Below are 15731 nucleotides of genomic sequence, written 5' to 3'. Positions count from 1 at the left end.
ATAGGCACCATATCCCATTCTGTTTGGGTGGCCCCTCGTGCACTTGTCTCGAGCTCAGCTTTGCCTCTCATTGTTTTTCTCACTGGGGCTATAAAACTGTATATTTAAAATGTAATTATACAGCTCTGTTATGGTGTAAAATCTGTGAGGCTCAGGATGCCCATCATTCAGTCATTCTCTGCAAGGTCAATTATCTGTATCTTTTAAAAATCTAAGTTGGGAGAATGATTTCATTCTATTCCAGTTTACTTTTAGACAAGTCTCATCTGCAGAATGGACTGCGACACATAGCTTGGAGTCAGAAAGGTATTCTCTGAAATTTCTCTGACACAACTAGCTTTAGCTTTTAACAATGCTTAAGATATATAAGAAGCAGCCCACAGGTTAACAAAACGAGAAGCCAGTATCCTTGCCTGCACTTCATCAGACTCTTCTGGTGCTTTCAGTAGTCCACTCAGAAGAGAGCTGCACCCTAACCAGGGCAGAGTGCCAGGGCAGTGAGCAATGATGCTCACGACATAAGACCCTTGAGATAGCCCTCCAATTTTACCCATCCAATGATGGGAAAAGCCTTAAGGTGCTATGTAAGGAGCTTGATAAGGGACACTTTCTTATAGTGAGGACTACTAGACTTGGAAGACATTCAGAAGAAAAGAATTAAACCCAGACCTCTACAGATCTCTGAAAATGAGAGGTCGATTACTGTTTGGAGTCGTTTAACTCTGCCTTGTGGCAAAAGTGGAAAAGTATACTATCTCCCTTAACTTTTATTTTTATTTTATTTTTTTGCCGATACAACAGTAACATTGGCTGATTTCCTTGATTCATCTTTCTACACACTTCCTGAAGCTGTTACTATATTGTAAATGTTGTTCTGAAAATTACAGGGAAGCGAAACCAGAATACTTTCATAGAGCCCTTTATGTCTACATACTTATGTTTTACTTGTTTGCCCACACTTGGCAGTAAAAATTACAAGTTGCTTTTTCAGTCATTCACAGTGATGAACAGGAAGAGGAAACCAAAGTGCTTTTAGAAATCCCCTATTACCGTGTGTGTGTGGCAGGTTTATAAATAGAGTTAACAGGTGGATATTTTCAAGTAGCATTAATATGTTAGTATCAGGGAAATTCTAACCTTTAGCCCAGCACACAATAAATGCTCAGTAAGTAGTAGGTTGAAGCATATGAAGTTACCAATATCTGACCACTTGGACTTACAAAAATGTCAGTTTCACAAGATTCGACCTAATATTAATATCCTTCCTTATTCACCTTGGTGCCAGAATCCCATAAGCCTAAACCATCTTACTAAAAAAGCAAGAAGATCTTGGGAATATTCTAGTTATTAACTGAGATAAGGAAGTAGATGGTGTGGTTTAATAGATACTGAGGCAAAGCGAACCTATGCATTTCACCTCAGGAGAGTTCAAGGATGTCCCCAAACCCTCAGATATGCCCTTATAGAATAAGGCAAGAGGGTAAAGCTAAAGGAGCAAAAAATAACAACAGCTGTGGGGACTGCAGTATAGTGGGGAGAGGCGGAGACTCAGAGGATTCCAAGGAAGGAAGGGAGGGATGGAGGGAGGGAAGAATGAAGAGAAAAAGGAAGAAAGGAAGAAAGATGGAACCACGGTGATTATAACCCAAATATAATGTAATAGAAATAAAAATGTAAATACTGAGTATCTGGGATCCTTTGGTGTGTCTGGCCAACAGCCCTAAGCACTACTGTCCTCTACTGAGACATCATCACTTACAATAGTGTATTTACACTTCGGACTCCATTATCAAGACAGGTTTAAGACTGGCTTTGAATGCTCTGAAAGCCTTTCCGTGAGAATTTTTTAAAATTAAAAAAATTTTTTTTTTATTGAAGTATAGTCAGTTTACAATGTCATGTCAATTTCTGGTGTACAGCATAATAGTTAAGTCATACATATACATATATTTGTTTTCATATTCTTTTTCATTATAGGTTACTACAAGATATTGAACATCGTTCCCTGTGCTATACAGTGTAAACTTGTTGTTTATCTATTTTATATATAATAGTATCTGAAAATCTTGAATTTTTTCTTTAGGTTGGCACACCAAATAACTTCTCTGGATATTTTAGCTCATTTCTCAGCCTTTTAGGGTACACTCAAGTGTTAGTGAATGATCACAAGATGAGCCAGTCTACTACTCCCTCTGTGGGCAAATAAATTGAGACGAAACCTTACACGTGGGTATTTTTAGATTTTTTTCAGGGACACATCCAACTTTTAAAAACTTTATTACACAAGCAACATTTTCATATTGAAAAATTAGAAAATTCAGTATTTTGAAAGCTCTGAGTGAAAAGTGTAATATCTCTTCGAACAATGTACACCTAACACGTGAAGAAAAATTATCACAAAGACATCTCTGGTGTCACCCTGTTCTCCTCCGTATCCCTGGTAACTAGTGTAGAGCATGGCATGTAGTTGTCAAGGACAAGTATTTATTGAATGAATGAATGAATGAATGAGTGAATGAAATTCTGTATTCACATTTGAAGTTTTCTTGTTTGTTTTGTTTGTTTTTTATAGCATCTGTCATTAAACATCCCTTGTGTACAAAAAGGTGTTCAGTCCAAATGACTTAGTTTCCTCACTTATAAAATGAGGGGCTGGACAAAGTGTTTCTAGCAGGAACATTCTACAGTCTTGTAAACAGCTAACCTTGGGGCTGGGGAGGAGAGCAAGCATAGGGATTTCTTAAACCATCAATGGGTAAGCAAAGACCATTAATGTCTGGCTCAGTTCCAAAATGGCCTTGGGCCACACTTGACCTTGACTGATGATGACTTTTTAACCTGTCTCTCTGAAACTACTCACTGAATTTTGCCTCAGGGCTTGCGTGTCACTTGTTTAGCTTTCCTGACAGTGTTCCAAAGGAAGTCATTCGTTGGCAAGTACAACATCTCCCCAGTTGTGCCAAACAGAATTATTCATCGCCATTTTATAGAAAGCCCAAATCATATTTCCAGGAGGGCTGAGGGCCTGCCAGCTCACTGGTTCATATTGGCATTGACTGCTTTCCTCAATAGTCACCAGCATTAACCAAAAGCCTCTGAAATTCCAAATGGAGACTTTTTATCAGTTGAGATCTCCTGAAGAAAGGGAATATGTTTTTAAGAGACATGATTTATGAGGTGCGTGCTACTAATTTCTCTGGTTTTGTTTTAAACACTTGTATTATGGTCAAGAACCAGTTTTATGAAGAGTAGATCCCTTTAGCCTACTTTTAGCTCTGCACTTTCAAATACGGTAGCTGCTAGTCACATGTGGCTGTTTAAATTACTCAAAATTAAATAAAATTAAAATTCTTGCTCCACTAATGTGGCAGTTGCATTAGGCACATTACAAGAACCCAATAATCACAAGGAGCAAAGGGCTACCTTATTGGACAAGAACACATATGTGATATGTTTATCATTGCAGAAAGCTCTGTTGGACCACATTTTCTAGCTTTTTGAATGATACAGAATAATCAATCATTTTGGCTTCTAATTTAAGAAATTTCTTATGGCCTAAGGTAGGAAAAGTTTTAGCCAGAGATTTATTTATTCAGCATCTATTTATTGAGTCAAAACAATTCCCTTAGGGGTTATCTTTGTTGTGAAATATCCGTACCTCCTAGTAGATAGATGATGTTTTGGCCCAGGGAGGTTACTGGGAAAACTTAAAAGCTCCTTGGAAGCCTCGAGTACTGCCAAAGGAAGGAATCTGCTTAGGCACAGTTCATTTTCATTCCAATTAGCCTCCTCTTGATGCTGAGAAATGTATATTAATTATATTAATACATGCCAAAGCACTTGAGAAATTCTGGGATGTTTTGGCACCATAGCTTCCCTTGGTTGTCTCTCAACATTTCCAGGACTAGTTAGTCCCTAAATAATCTTGCTACCATAAACTCTTCCAGGCCCAACTTTCTTCTTGGATGCATGCAAAATACTTGAGAACTTTAGATGTGTAGCAGAGCCAGCTCAGCACTAGCTGCCATGTGATCAGGAATTCCAAGCCAAAGAGTTCTACCAAGTCACTTGGAGGTGCCACTGGTACAGTACCAATTCAACCAATAATTAAAGAAATTTCAGGTATTATAAAAAGACTAATATTGCAGCTTTTTCCTATTCTGATTGTTGGAGTATCCCACGAAAATAAACATTTTTTAACAGAAAAATTTCTAGTTTTAAGGATTTAAAAAATTAGTTTAAGGAAAATTATTTTTTAAAAGGTTATAATCTTGATTTTCGCACAAAAAGAAAATAAACAGATATCAAAGATTTTATTTAGCTCATTAATTAATGAGAGACCCTAAAATGTTACAGCCAATTCATAGAAGAACCCAAAAAGCAGATAAATACGTAAATCTATCAGGAATACTGAACTACATTTGCTTGATAGACACAAAACTGGTCAATATCCACAGGGCAATAATCAACTGCATTCCACCATACATATACACTGTGCATTTTTATAGACAAGAATCCTTTGCATAACTATCAATTCTCTGCAATTTAGAGAGTTGTAAAATCATTCAAAGACAGTGAAGTGTTCAAACCCACAGAGTCAGATAACCTGAAAGGGTATATGCTAGATAATGCATAGTTTTTCACTGAAGACACCCAGTAATCATCTTGGTCCATTTCCTAGCCTTTTATAATTTTTGTATGGTAAATTAAATCTTTATAGGTTACTCTCTCCATAGTTCTGCTCCTTTGGTTTACCTGGCCATTTCCTCCTAGTTTGAGAGATACCTGATGAGCTTTCTTGATTCAGTAGAACAGGAAAAAGAACATAAAAGCGTGTATTATTGAAAACTCTTAAGTTAAGAGAGTATAGAAAAGGGTCAAAATGGGTGAAACAGCTGAAGAGAGAAGAAAAAGAAAGAACAAGATGAGAAGAGAAATCATTTATATCATAATTTCATAGATGTTGCAATTACAGAATTAAACCTCTTTGTTTCTTATTTCCTTGGCTCTGACCACTTGGTTTTAAGGCATGTCTCAATTTAATAACACCTTTTTTTTTTTTTAGGAGAAAGAACATTTTAAAAGGAAAAACTATACACTTGTTTTAAAAAATAGCACAGTGGAGTATGTTTATTTGTACCATAGCGTATTATTCCCTCAATAGCCAGAGTTTCAACCTAAGCCTTCTTATCGTTCTGAATTACATTGGACTATCATTTATCAGGCACATGATATGAACCTTTTCATAATGCATTTTCTGGTCAAAACCTTTTTTAGTGCTTTTATGATTGAAAATGTAATCTTAAGATATTTCAAAGAATCCTGGTGTATTCTCTAAATTTCCATTTATTTCCATTATTAGATTAGTCCATCCCCACACCCCTGACTTTCCACCCACGTGTACAGCAAATTTTGAAAGTTATCAGGAAGCTCTGACAGCTTAGCACTTGAACAATAGTCCATCACAAATCATGCGTGGGTCATTTACCTTTTCTTGTTTTAAAAACACTATGATTTATTCTGAGAGATCTGGCAAATTCTTCTGCCTTTAATTGTACTGCTTGGCATCCAACAGGCAGTTCTTTGTATATAGCTCAAGGACAAAAGATTTATCTACTAGCACAGATTAACCCAGTGCCTACTCATGAGGGAAAAAAAAATCATGAATTCAAATATATCCACTTTAAAGGACAATCTTTTTAAAAAATTTTTATTGAAGTGTAGTTGATTTACAATGTTAGCTTCAGATGTACAGCAAAATGATTCAGTTATACATATACATACATACATATATTTTCTTTTCAGATTCTTTTCCATTATGTTATTATAAGAAATTGAATATAGTTCCTTGTGCTCTACAGTAGGTCCTTATTGTTTATCTATTTTATATATAGTAATGTGTATCTGTTAATCCCCAACCCCTAATTTATCCCCACCTAAAGGACAGTCTAATTTTTATGTTGAGGTGTTCATTCTTTTATGTGATAGATGTGTTCATTCTTTCATGTGATTGTAAAAAGCATTATTTTTGTTCATTTTTTTGCTCCCATCCCAATGTATTTAGTTGGTAAAATAAAAATTTAGCAACCCTGTATGGTTCCCTCAATTAAAAGATTACTAGTCCTTTATATGCAAAAATCTGAGGATTAATAGTCCAGAGGGCTTTAAGACAGTGTTCTCTGCAGTAGGCATCCCTCCTTAGTTCCTTCCTATCACTGTTCCTTCGTGAAGAAAGGACCTTCTTCATCCATTTGTCTCATCATCTAAAGATCACCTCTCTTTTTCCCTCAGCTCACAACTGTGAAACCATTTTTTTTTAATGTCAAATAACTGGATTCTCAAAAAGCAACAAGTTGTATGTATGAATAATCAACCTCTCTCTAAATTAACTACTCAGGAAGTTTTTGAAAAATTATTCTTTTTATTGTGCTAGCTTTTAGTTCTGTGATTCCTCATACCTCAATTACAAGAAGATTTAGTTCTCTGATCTGTTTCAGTGAAGTGTTTTCTGAAGCAGGACACTCACATACACGTGCCCACAACATGGACCACTGGCAGCAGGAGGAGAAGGGCAAGAATTAATGGTAGTTTATTCATAGCTCGACTGCCTTTGCCTTTCCTAGCATCACAGCACTGTCTACTACTATTCTAGTACTGCGGCCCCTTATTTTTATGTAAAGGGATTTTATTCCATAGCTTGAAGATAATTAGTCTATAAAGTAATACTCCTTGTGAGAGTAACTCGTTTTAGAATGTGTTGATGATTGTGATTAATGGTGGGGCCCTGGCATTTTGTAGACTACTGTTAATACAGTAGCATTTGGGTACCACCTTTTGTGATTTCTCAAGGTGGTATACTTGTTTGTTAATGCATCCCATGTCCAGCCATTGCATTATGCCAGCTTTGCTGACAGTGCCACTTTGTCAGGCTGGAAAGAGAGTCTCAGACTCAATAAGGAAACACTTTATCAAAGGGGATAAAAAATGGAAATTAGCTACTGCCTGTGGGCTCAGATTAAATTAGCCTCGAGAATTCAGAAGCAGCAGCTTCTCTTGTTGTTCCTTCTTATGCAACATTGTGGGCCTGTACATCTCAGCTGTATCAATTCAGCAAATATTTATTTGGCTCCTACTATGTGTAAGGCATTAGGTGCTTATTGTGATTACTCTGGGATATAAAAGCTGAATGTGTTCCCATTTGTGCCTCCAAAACGCCTAGGAAAGCAGATGACACGTGTAGGGGATTATCTGTAATAGAAGGAAGCAGCGGTGTGTGCTATCGGAGAGGTAGAGATAAAATGTGCCAAGATTTCAGAAAAGGGAGAAATAGGTGTTTTAACTGAAAACCAGGAGGGTATGCATAAAGGAAAAGGAAATGGAGCAGAACCTTTAGGGGTGGGTAGGATTTGAACATATGGAACCAGGTTGAAGTAGTTCCAGAAAGAAAACTACACAAGCCAGCATCAGGAGAGGGAAATTCTGGGATATGTATTGCAAAAGGGATTCTGGCTAGAACTGTAGGATCCATGGAGGAGAATAGTGGGTAGAAAGTAATACTGAATCGCAGCGCAGGGGGTTGTGTTCAAGACCGAAGATTTGGGGCTTTGGTCCCCAGGCACGAGGGAGAGCCTAAGGTTTTGTAAGTGTAGGAATACCTGCTCATAAAAGCACATCAAGACGGTTCATCTGGAGGATGCGCGGTGTCGGATTGAGGAGCGCGGTAACCCGGGTTCAGAGGATGGTGGAGAGGCGTTGGTGTAGTCCTTGGGGATGCAGGCAGGGGAAAACTGCCACCGTGGCCATGGGAAAGGCCGCGGGACGATGGCTGGGAGAGGTGCCAGGGATGCAGGGTGGAGTAAGTGTTAACTGTTCGTTGGCCACAAGGGGAAAAGAGATGGGAAAGAGTCAAAGGCTTTGATGTTTTTAGGAAATAAAAAGGAGTGGGTTTGATTGATAAGACAAAGATTCCTATTTGAGCCGCCTTGAATTTAAAGTGGTGGCAAGAGTTGAAGCCTAAATATCCCAAGAACAATTTGCGATGCACATCAGCAGTGAAGGTAAAAGTGAAGCTGGAGCTAGGATTTTATTTATTTGGGAATCATATGAATGGGGATAATAGTTGAAGTACCTTTTTGTTTGGAGAGAAGTTCAGGAGGAGGAGTGAGAAGAGCACCAGAGAGAGAGAGGAGGGCCAGGAGTAGACCCGTGGAGAAGGCTTCCCGTACCTAGAAGACAGAAGGGGGACAGGAAATCGTCCCCTCTCCTCCGGGAAACAAAACAAAACCACCCAGGAGAAGGGGTCAGAGGCCGCAGAGGTGAAGGGCCGGGGACCAGGGGTGGAATAGGTGGGATCAGCAAGGCTGGATCAGGTGAGCAGTGGGCATGTTGCTTCCATGCTGCAAATCTCGCCTTCAGAAGAAGGACAGATCACCTAGCTGTGGATACAATGTGTTTCTAGAGCAGAGTTCTTTCAATCCTTATCAAGGAGTTTCCTGATATGACCCCTCCCACCATTCACAGCCATACTGCTTCCAGTTTCCTAGCAGAATATGTAAGTCGGTGCCCCGCTGCTCACTCCCCTGGGAAGAGCCCTCTCTCACAAGCATATGGGTGTTCTTTCCAGGAATCCTCTAGAAGCTTGAAGAGACATTAGTGGTTTTGACATCCCTTTCCCCCTGTAAGGGACTGTGGCAGTGCTGTGGCTCCATCAAACATGGCTTCTTTCTGCACTGGACCCTCTGCTGTAGACCAGGGGTTCCCAACCTGAGGTCAGTAAATATGCTGGCCACTGAATGTACTGTTCTGTTCCATGCACGTACATTTTTTGAGATGATTTTCCCTTCGCCTGATTCTTAAAAGAATTCTCTTTTCTTAAAAAGATAAGAACCACTGTAATAGATCGAGTACTGCTGCACAGTGATGTGAGCTCCTTGAAGACAAGAGCCTGTCCTTATGAATTCTGGTATCTTCCTGATACCTCTGTCGGTCTTGGCTGAGTGAATGGCTAATGGTGTTACATTCCATGGGCTGACAGGAATGATGAAGTGCTCCTTTTGGCTCGGTCGCCTCTTGCTCCACTTTGAAAGTATACAAACCTTGGAAACATACTTTCTAATGATAATGTCCTTTATTAGTATAACTTATACCTTAAAGTGAGTGCTTCAAATAGACATGTTGTCTTTTATTTCTTTCATAATTGTTCAGTGTGGGGATTGGTATCTTCATTCCGTGAGTGAGGAAGCTAAGACTGAGAGGATGCACGTGACTTGTCACAGGTCATACATCGTATGTCAGCTATGATTATTATCTCATGGTACATGCATGTGTAAATAAAAATGTCTACAAACACAATAGACTTGGCCTTACTTTCTGAAATGCTTATTGGTTGGCAATAGTTTAGTTTTTGTTTTGTATGAATGAAATCTCTTTATTAGCTTAAAATTTAATACTTGTATAAAATGCAGTGCTTTCCCAAAAGTTGTGTTATTGAATGACAGATACTACTGGCATATGGTGACTTTAATTTCTTGGTCCTGTACCAGAAAACATTAAATGAAAGTAATGAGGCCCAGGATTGGGTCTTTGCTGGGTAAAATGTAAGATGGCACATCAGTCAGCAGCGTAGTGACATATGTAAGAGCATGGGCTTTTGAACCTGACTTGGATTTCAGAGTTCCCCTAAACACTATTACATCCTGAGTATTCAGTACTGAATACGTTTCAAGTTCTCTTTCAACCTAGAAGAGCACGTGCTGAATTTCTTCCATCCGAAACTAGAGAGAGGAAAATCATCTCTTCCACTTCTTCTCTCCCTGGAGAGGACGAAGGAAGAGGGAGTGTCACAGCAGCCTCTCATCGATGGCGGAAGCCGGTGGACCAGCAGGGCAGCTGCGCTCTGGCCCCGGGTTCTGTCCCGATGCTGCGTGCATGGTGGAGTCTGTAGCAGGGACTCCGTCCCCCACCAGCAGCCATTCTTGGCCTCCTCACAGCGTGGGTTGTGAGAGTTCATATTTACATGCAGGCTGGGCTTTACCTTCCTAAACAAGCAACAGTTATTTAAACCTTAATACTGAAGTAGGGGTGGGGGCAGGCAGAATGCAGGGGGAATTGGAACTTCTCAGACAAAAAACTAATACCTGAAGCAGAATCTTAAAATGTGAAGAACTTGCAAAGTGACCAGGCAAAGTTCTCTGAAATTAGAATTAGAAATATTTCAGGGCTGGTTAGGATGTTCTGACTCAAAAGCCTGTTGGAAACACGCTGCTCTTAGGTTAAATGTGTTTGCATTCTGTTAACGGGGTGATGGGGACTGTTAGTGCTTCGTGCTAATTAAAATGCAATTTTCCAAATGTGTTTGCTCAGTATCACTTTACCTGTTGTCTTAATGATGATTTTTTTTTTAAAAAAGATCAAGAACAAGGAAGCAACTTAATTGTTCGAATAGGCAGTGTAGCTTTCAGTTGAAAAATGCCTACAGTGATAGACAGAGTGTGAGAATACAGGAGGGAATCCTGTCCCCAGCGTGTACCAGTCAGACTGTGGGGAGAAGGGCGTGTGGAACGCTGGTGTGCCAAGAGGCAGGACTATTATTCTGCAGTAGCTGGGCACTGACACTGCTTTCTCTTCCCATGAGAAAACTGTTTGAGAACCAGATAAGCCTGACATTTAGAAACAGATATTTAAATAGAACCGGAGTTTATTCGTGTAAGCTGAGCTGGTAACATAAGGCTGAGTATGGAAGGACAGGGTTGTAGGAGGGAGGCTCCTCCCTGCACAGAGATTGTCACCAAGGGCAGCAGCCTCCTAGGGAACCAATGTGTAAGGGAAAAACCACACAAGGATGTGCTGAATCTGCTTTTTCTCTGGGTTACCACTTCCTGTGGATTCTGCAGCCTCGGCTGAATAAACTGGGGCTCCTGGCAGGTGTGTGTCTGATCCCTCCCCACTGTTGGTAACCCAGCTGCGTGGTGCATTCACTTTGTAAATTGCAGTAAATGGGTAAAGCGGTATTTTCAAATGCTTAACTTCACTCATTGATCTTAAACCCTGTAAATATCTTTTGGTTTTCATTTTAGTTGTCCTGAACCTACATAGTTTAGTGTAAGCTGGAGTAAACTGTTTCAAAGTCATGACCAAAATATATTTGGTGAGGCTATGAAAATTGATAAATTTGCCTCACCAAACATGACCTACAATTACTTGCTGAAAAGGCATCTGTATATATTCAACCCTGTGAAGGTAGGACCAGAGGTTTCTTGTTCCTGGGAGTATCCTCAGAGCTTAGCAGTGTTACTTGCTCATTTGACTATTAATAGACTTAATAGGACCTTCCAACAAGTCCTTTACTGGGGCCTTCGTTATAGAGACACTAACACTGTGTATGTTTAAAGACTTTTGGTTTGCTTTACAACTTTGCCAAGAAAATTTTTTTTTTTACCTTTCACTCCATTTTTCTGAAATAATTAACAACTAATACATAAATTATCATTCTCCAGGCTTGAAACTATTCCAGTATGGCTTTCCTTGGACTCTTCTCTTTGCTCCTTCTGCAAAGTTTGGCTTTAGGGACTAGTTTCACTGATGAAACCATTGCTGAGTTGTCGGTGAATATGTATAACCATCTTCGAGCTGCTGGAGAAGATGAAAATATTCTCTTCTCTCCATTGAGTGTCACCCTTGCGATGGGAATGATGGAACTTGGAGCCCAAGGGTCTACCCTGAAAGAAATCCGTCATTCAATGGGATATGACAGCCTGAAAAATGGTAAGTGTGCTTAGGTTTGATTTCGCAAGATGATTTGACTTTAACTTTCAACTCAGTTATGTTGCCTTATGCCCGAGGCAGCAGTATGTACCCAGGGTAAAAAAACGATCTTACTGAGATGGTATGAATAAAAGAAGCATTAGGAAACCCAAGAAAGGTGAATTTCTAGCTGCATCCCTGGCTGAGTTAATTTAAAGGAATAATATCCATTATCATTCTTTAAATAAACTTCACTGTGACAATCAAAAGCAGACATGGTTCTTGCTCTGACAGAGTTTCTGGTTTTGAAGGAGAGGCATTAGTAATCAATTATCACATAAATAACGAGAAATTATAACTATGATGAGTGCTATAAAGAAAAGAACATTATTCTCCAAGAATATCAAAAAAATTTACTTAAAATCAACTGTATCTTGCTATGTTTATGTAGCATCCAATAATTTTCTCTAATGAAACATTTTTGTATTGGAGCAAATTTCTGTTTTGTGATCACTTTGCCGTGATGCGCAATTTCTATTTTAATGTTTCTAATACACATGTGGATTAGCTCATTAAAAATTTGAGAGCGAAAACAATTTCTGTTTGATTTTTGAGTTATGAGGTTAAAAAAAGAAGTCTAATGAAAGCAAAACTTAAAGGACTCTTTTGATTTTTAAACTAGGTAATTAAACTTAATTCTTATTTCTGACAGTTATAAAATAAGACAAATTTAATTAAAGTAACATAAGGACTTTGAAAGGAAACAACCCAAATATCTCTACTCTGTAGATTCTACCAACATAATCAATTAAAATGAAAAATAATATCAGCTGATAATACTCAACTGCAGAAAATTAAATCGGACATCTAGAAGCAGCACAAACATTGGAATCTCCTTCCCACGTCCACGTGGGGAATAAGCCAGTGCTTTTCCTCTGGGCCTCTCTTCTCTTCACCCGCCTTGCTGTGTCTCAGTGCTCCTCCACTCTCCTTCATCTTTCACCATGTCTGTTCCACCACTAAACTTGTCCTTTGTCACTTTGCAGGGGAAGAATTTCCTTTCTTGAAGGATCTTTCTCACGTGGCGACTGCTGAAGACGGCCACTATGTAATGAAAATTGCCAATTCCCTCTTTGTGCAAAATGGATTTCATATCAGTGATGAGTTTGTGCAAATGCTGAAAAAGTACTTTAATGCGGAAGTAAATCATGTGGACTTCAGTCAAAATGTAGCCGTGGCCAACCATATCAATAAGTGGGTGGAGAATCACACAAATAGTATGTCATTTGTTTCTTTTCTTTCTCTAATGTCTTAGTTTTACCTCTGTTTTACTTCTGAAATTATTTGCCCCCTCATTCCTTTTACAGTTTGAATATCAGATTGCATTTAGGTGAGTATCTACTAATTGTTTTGCATAGATTACAGTCTATTTTAGAAGCATTGTTTGTGAATAAACGTTTGAGAAAGGAGTTAAATCTTTTGGCATGTGGCAGATATTGGCACTGATGGTATGAAATCTGTGCTCTCCAGTTGGTGTGTTTTATCCCTATAGTAATCTTAACTGCTGTATGGAATTTTGCTTGAGCTGACTGTTTAATAAGTTAGATCTTGTTAGAATGGGAGTTGATGGCCCTCAACAATATGATTAGGATAGAATAAGAGAGAGTTTAAAAATCAGAGTTTAAAGATGTTTGTCAACTTTTGAACTACAGGCTTGGTAATCAAAAGGTTTATACAGGATTCCTTTAAAAAAGAGCAGCCCATTTTAAGCCCAAATAAATGGAGAGGAACTGGAAAAAGATGGACTTGTCTTAAACTGTGTTTCTAAATCATATTTTTAAAATGTATTTAAACTTTCCAAATGTTTCATATTTTACTATTTGACTTTTCCAATTTTACCAACAAAATAGTTGAAAGTAGAATCTAAAAAATGAGACCAAATTTCAAGTAGATTATTATGGCTGTTCATTAAATTATTTTATGTTGTCAAAACTCCCCAAATAAGTTAATCTAGTAAAGTTTATGTTGAAACAACAAAAGTCCCTGCTCCTATAGCTTTTGTCCTTTAATCCCCAAAACGCTAAGGCACCTCCTTAAGGACCTGAAGAAGGGCTATGACTAATAAAATGAGAGTATACAGAGCAAATGTTGGTCCTGTCTTGTCCACTATGAGATTACAATGTAAAATAAAAGAAACACAATTGTTTTATCAAAGAATAAATTAAGAATAATAGTTCACCTGCATTAAATTGAATTATTAAAAGCTATCTGTTTCCAAACTCTTTTTTAAACAATTTCAACAACCAGCAAAGTCCCAATGTCTTTCAAAGTAGATTTGGAAAGGAATATTTCAAGTGATAGAAAATAAGGTGTTATGAGTTAAACTAGCTATTTACTCATCGTTTTCCACTAGTCAAAAGCAGTTGTTATATTTAGGAGAAAGATATCTAATGTACATGGGGGGAAAGGTTTGAATTGGATGACATTTTCATCATGTACATTGTTCAAGAATTAACTTAGAAATGTTTATTGAGTCCTTATTCTGTGTTAAAGAGTTTTACATGCATCATTGCAACTAGAAAGCAGTGAAGCCTGAGATTCTGTTGTATGTGTTTCTGTAGTTTGTGCAAATGTCAAAATGCTAGTAGTGTTATTTTGGGTGGTGTGGGTGTTTTAGATGCTCTGAGTCTGTGTGTGTAACATTTTTCCTTTGAAAACAAGATACTTGTAATTTTCATTGTGAATTTAGTAAGAGGATAAAGTTTCCTTGATCGTGCCATCAGATAGTAGCTTGATTATCTTTTGGCTCCCTTTCACCTTCCAATTTCATATGAATTTTCTACATTCATTTTTCTGCTGCATAGGTCTGTTGAAAGACTTGGTATCCCCAAGAGACTTCGATGCCGCCACTCACCTGGCCCTCATCAACGCTGTGTATTTCAAGGGGAGCTGGAAGTCGCAATTTAGACCTGAGAATACCAGGACCTTTTCCTTCACTAAAGATGATGAAAGCGAAGTCCAAATTCCAATGATGTATCAACAAGGAGAATTTTATTATGGTAAGACATTGTGGCTTTTATTTCTCTCTTCTTGCAGTGTACCCACAAATTTCTAAGAAAGAACATGAAATATTCATTACTCAGATTTCTTGTCAGTCTTGTTTGGGCTACAGTTCAGTTTTCTTGGCTCCATTTTCAAAGACCTCTTAATTAGATCCTCAGTGAATATTATATGTTTTGACAGTTTTCCAATATGTTTCTTTAACTTATAAAGTTGACCACACCCACAGAATGGCTTTAGTCACATGAAAGTATCTGATCTTGTGTAAGAACATTCTGATTGACTCCAGAAAATCATTCGCTTTGGGGTGGTTTTCCGTGAACCTTGTGCTCCACTCAGCTCTTGACTTGGACGCCTCACCACTTTTTGAAATATAAGCATTCTTTTAAAACTTTGCTTTCAGACTTGTGTATGTATGGTCACACATAATTATTCATTCATAGTTTCACTAATTGAGAGTCTATAATTTGTGACGCAAGTCAGCATCCTTGGCATTATTTTCCAGGGTAGTTCATTGGACTTTTCAGGAGTTTATGTTGCTCATCCTTTCTGCACACCATACTGAACTGTAATAACTTATTGTCATAAGCAGAAATGTAATTAGAAACTAAGTAAATGTTAGAACTAGTATTTTATTCTATTTAAAGATGATAGTAAAATTAAATGAATATAATCACAGTAAATCAAATTAACAGTCAAAATAAGAAAGGGAAATAAATACCCATTTATTTGAGAACCAAAATGTTTAATGTGATGTCTAAAGGACTGGGATCAATTATATGAAAATATTCAGAACAAAAGCATTATATATATATTTTTTGAAAATGGGGGAAATTTTTAAGTAGTGGCAGAACCATTTGTTTTAAAGACTTCTTTTTTTTTGTTTGTTTAATGAAATCCTGGTCAATTTAGCTAAGTTCATAGAACAC

General features: G+C 38.0%; 1 protein-coding gene across 1 annotated transcript in view; it reads left to right on the top strand.

The window, feature by feature from the left end:
- The window catches only part of SERPINI1 (serpin family I member 1), a 75187-nt gene that overhangs the window by 29975 nt on the left and 29481 nt on the right, over positions 1-15731 (top strand). The window contains exons 2-4 of the mRNA XM_010952078.3: positions 11496-11763; positions 12789-13019; positions 14607-14801. Coding sequence (XP_010950380.2) covers positions 11514-11763; positions 12789-13019; positions 14607-14801 — 676 coding nt within the window. The 5' untranslated portion in view covers positions 11496-11513. The remainder of the gene's footprint in view (positions 1-11495; positions 11764-12788; positions 13020-14606; positions 14802-15731) is intronic.

This window comes from Camelus bactrianus, chromosome 1 (assembly GCF_048773025.1).
Source record: "Camelus bactrianus isolate YW-2024 breed Bactrian camel chromosome 1, ASM4877302v1, whole genome shotgun sequence".
Taxonomy (NCBI): domain Eukaryota; kingdom Metazoa; phylum Chordata; class Mammalia; order Artiodactyla; family Camelidae; genus Camelus; species Camelus bactrianus.
Note: the sequence above shows the minus strand (reverse complement) of the source record. Positions and strands in the feature narration are given on the sequence as shown.